This window comes from Rhincodon typus, chromosome 42 (assembly GCF_021869965.1).
Source record: "Rhincodon typus isolate 14 chromosome 42, sRhiTyp1.1, whole genome shotgun sequence".
In the NCBI taxonomy this organism is placed as follows: Eukaryota; Metazoa; Chordata; class Chondrichthyes; order Orectolobiformes; family Rhincodontidae; genus Rhincodon; species Rhincodon typus.
Window position 1 is genome coordinate 6,297,258 of NC_063373.1, and position 1,018 is coordinate 6,298,275.

At 63.6% G+C, this 1,018-nt stretch overlaps 1 protein-coding gene across 1 annotated transcript in view; it reads right to left on the reverse strand.

Annotated features, from left to right (window-relative positions):
- Nucleotides 1-1,018, reverse strand: part of LOC125487572 (E3 ubiquitin-protein ligase RNF31-like) — a gene marked incomplete at its 3' end in the record, with an annotated part of 8,827 nt that overhangs the window by 4,394 nt on the left and 3,415 nt on the right. The window contains exons 5-6 of the mRNA XM_048619375.1: nucleotides 703-788; nucleotides 251-481 (exon numbers count right to left, since the gene is read on the reverse strand). Coding sequence (XP_048475332.1) covers nucleotides 251-481; nucleotides 703-788 — 317 coding nt within the window. The remainder of the gene's footprint in view (nucleotides 1-250; nucleotides 482-702; nucleotides 789-1,018) is intronic.

Below are 1,018 nucleotides of genomic sequence, written 5' to 3' on the forward strand. Positions count from 1 at the left end.
CGAGCTCTACTTCCCCCTTCGCACAGGCGCGCGTGCACACATACACAAACGCACGCGCACACACAAGACACGCGCGCGCACACACAGACATGGGCACACACACAGAAACACTCGCACTCACTGACACGCGCACACTCACACACACAGACATACGCACACTCTCTGAGGCCCGATCTCTCCCTCCCCACCACCCCCCCCACCCCTTGGCTTCCCTTCTCACTCCCTCCCACCCCCACCATCTCAGTCGCTGGGAGGCAGCGGCACTGCGTTGGCAGCCCCCCCGCCCAGCAGCGCGATCCGCTGATGCCCGCCGCGGGACGGGTGACGGTGGTAGAGGGCGTCACAATCCCGGCACAAGAGCCAGCCGCAGTTCTGGCAGTGGATGGACAGCTCTTCCTTACTGCACACGGCGCAGGAAACATCTAGTGGGACTGGCACGGAGACACGGCACAAAGAACAAACCGCGCGTGCACTGCTCCGGCTGGAGAGGTTGGGACCCCCCCATCCTCACGACACTCCCCCTCCCCTCCTGCCCGACTGGAGTCTCGGCGCCGCATGGGCAGTTCCAGCAGGAGGCGCTCGCGAGGCCTGAAGAAGCATGTGGGTCCATCACGACTCCCTGCACCCCCCCATCTCTCGCGAGGAGGGGCGTGGGCAAACGCTACCTCCCGAGACAAAACTAAGACAGCACCCTCCCCTCACAGCGGCTGGAACCCTGGGCACGGAGCCCTGGTGCGAGGCGCGAGCCTATAGGGATCACTGCCAGGTCCCCCACTGAGCGGTCGCTCCTGCAAGTGGGCATCATCTCAGAGCGAGGGGGGTCGAGAGTTCCCGTCGATGAGCCGAGGGAACAGGCAGCAAAGTGGGGGGTGTGAGGCTGTGTTGTTGCCAGCTCCGATCTTACTGACAGGCTGGGAGAATGGGGAGGAATTTCTTCTCTCTCCGAGGGGGCAGAGTGAATCTGTGGAATTCTTTACCGCAGAAGGGGGCTGTCGAGGCTGGGTCAGAGGGTATTCGA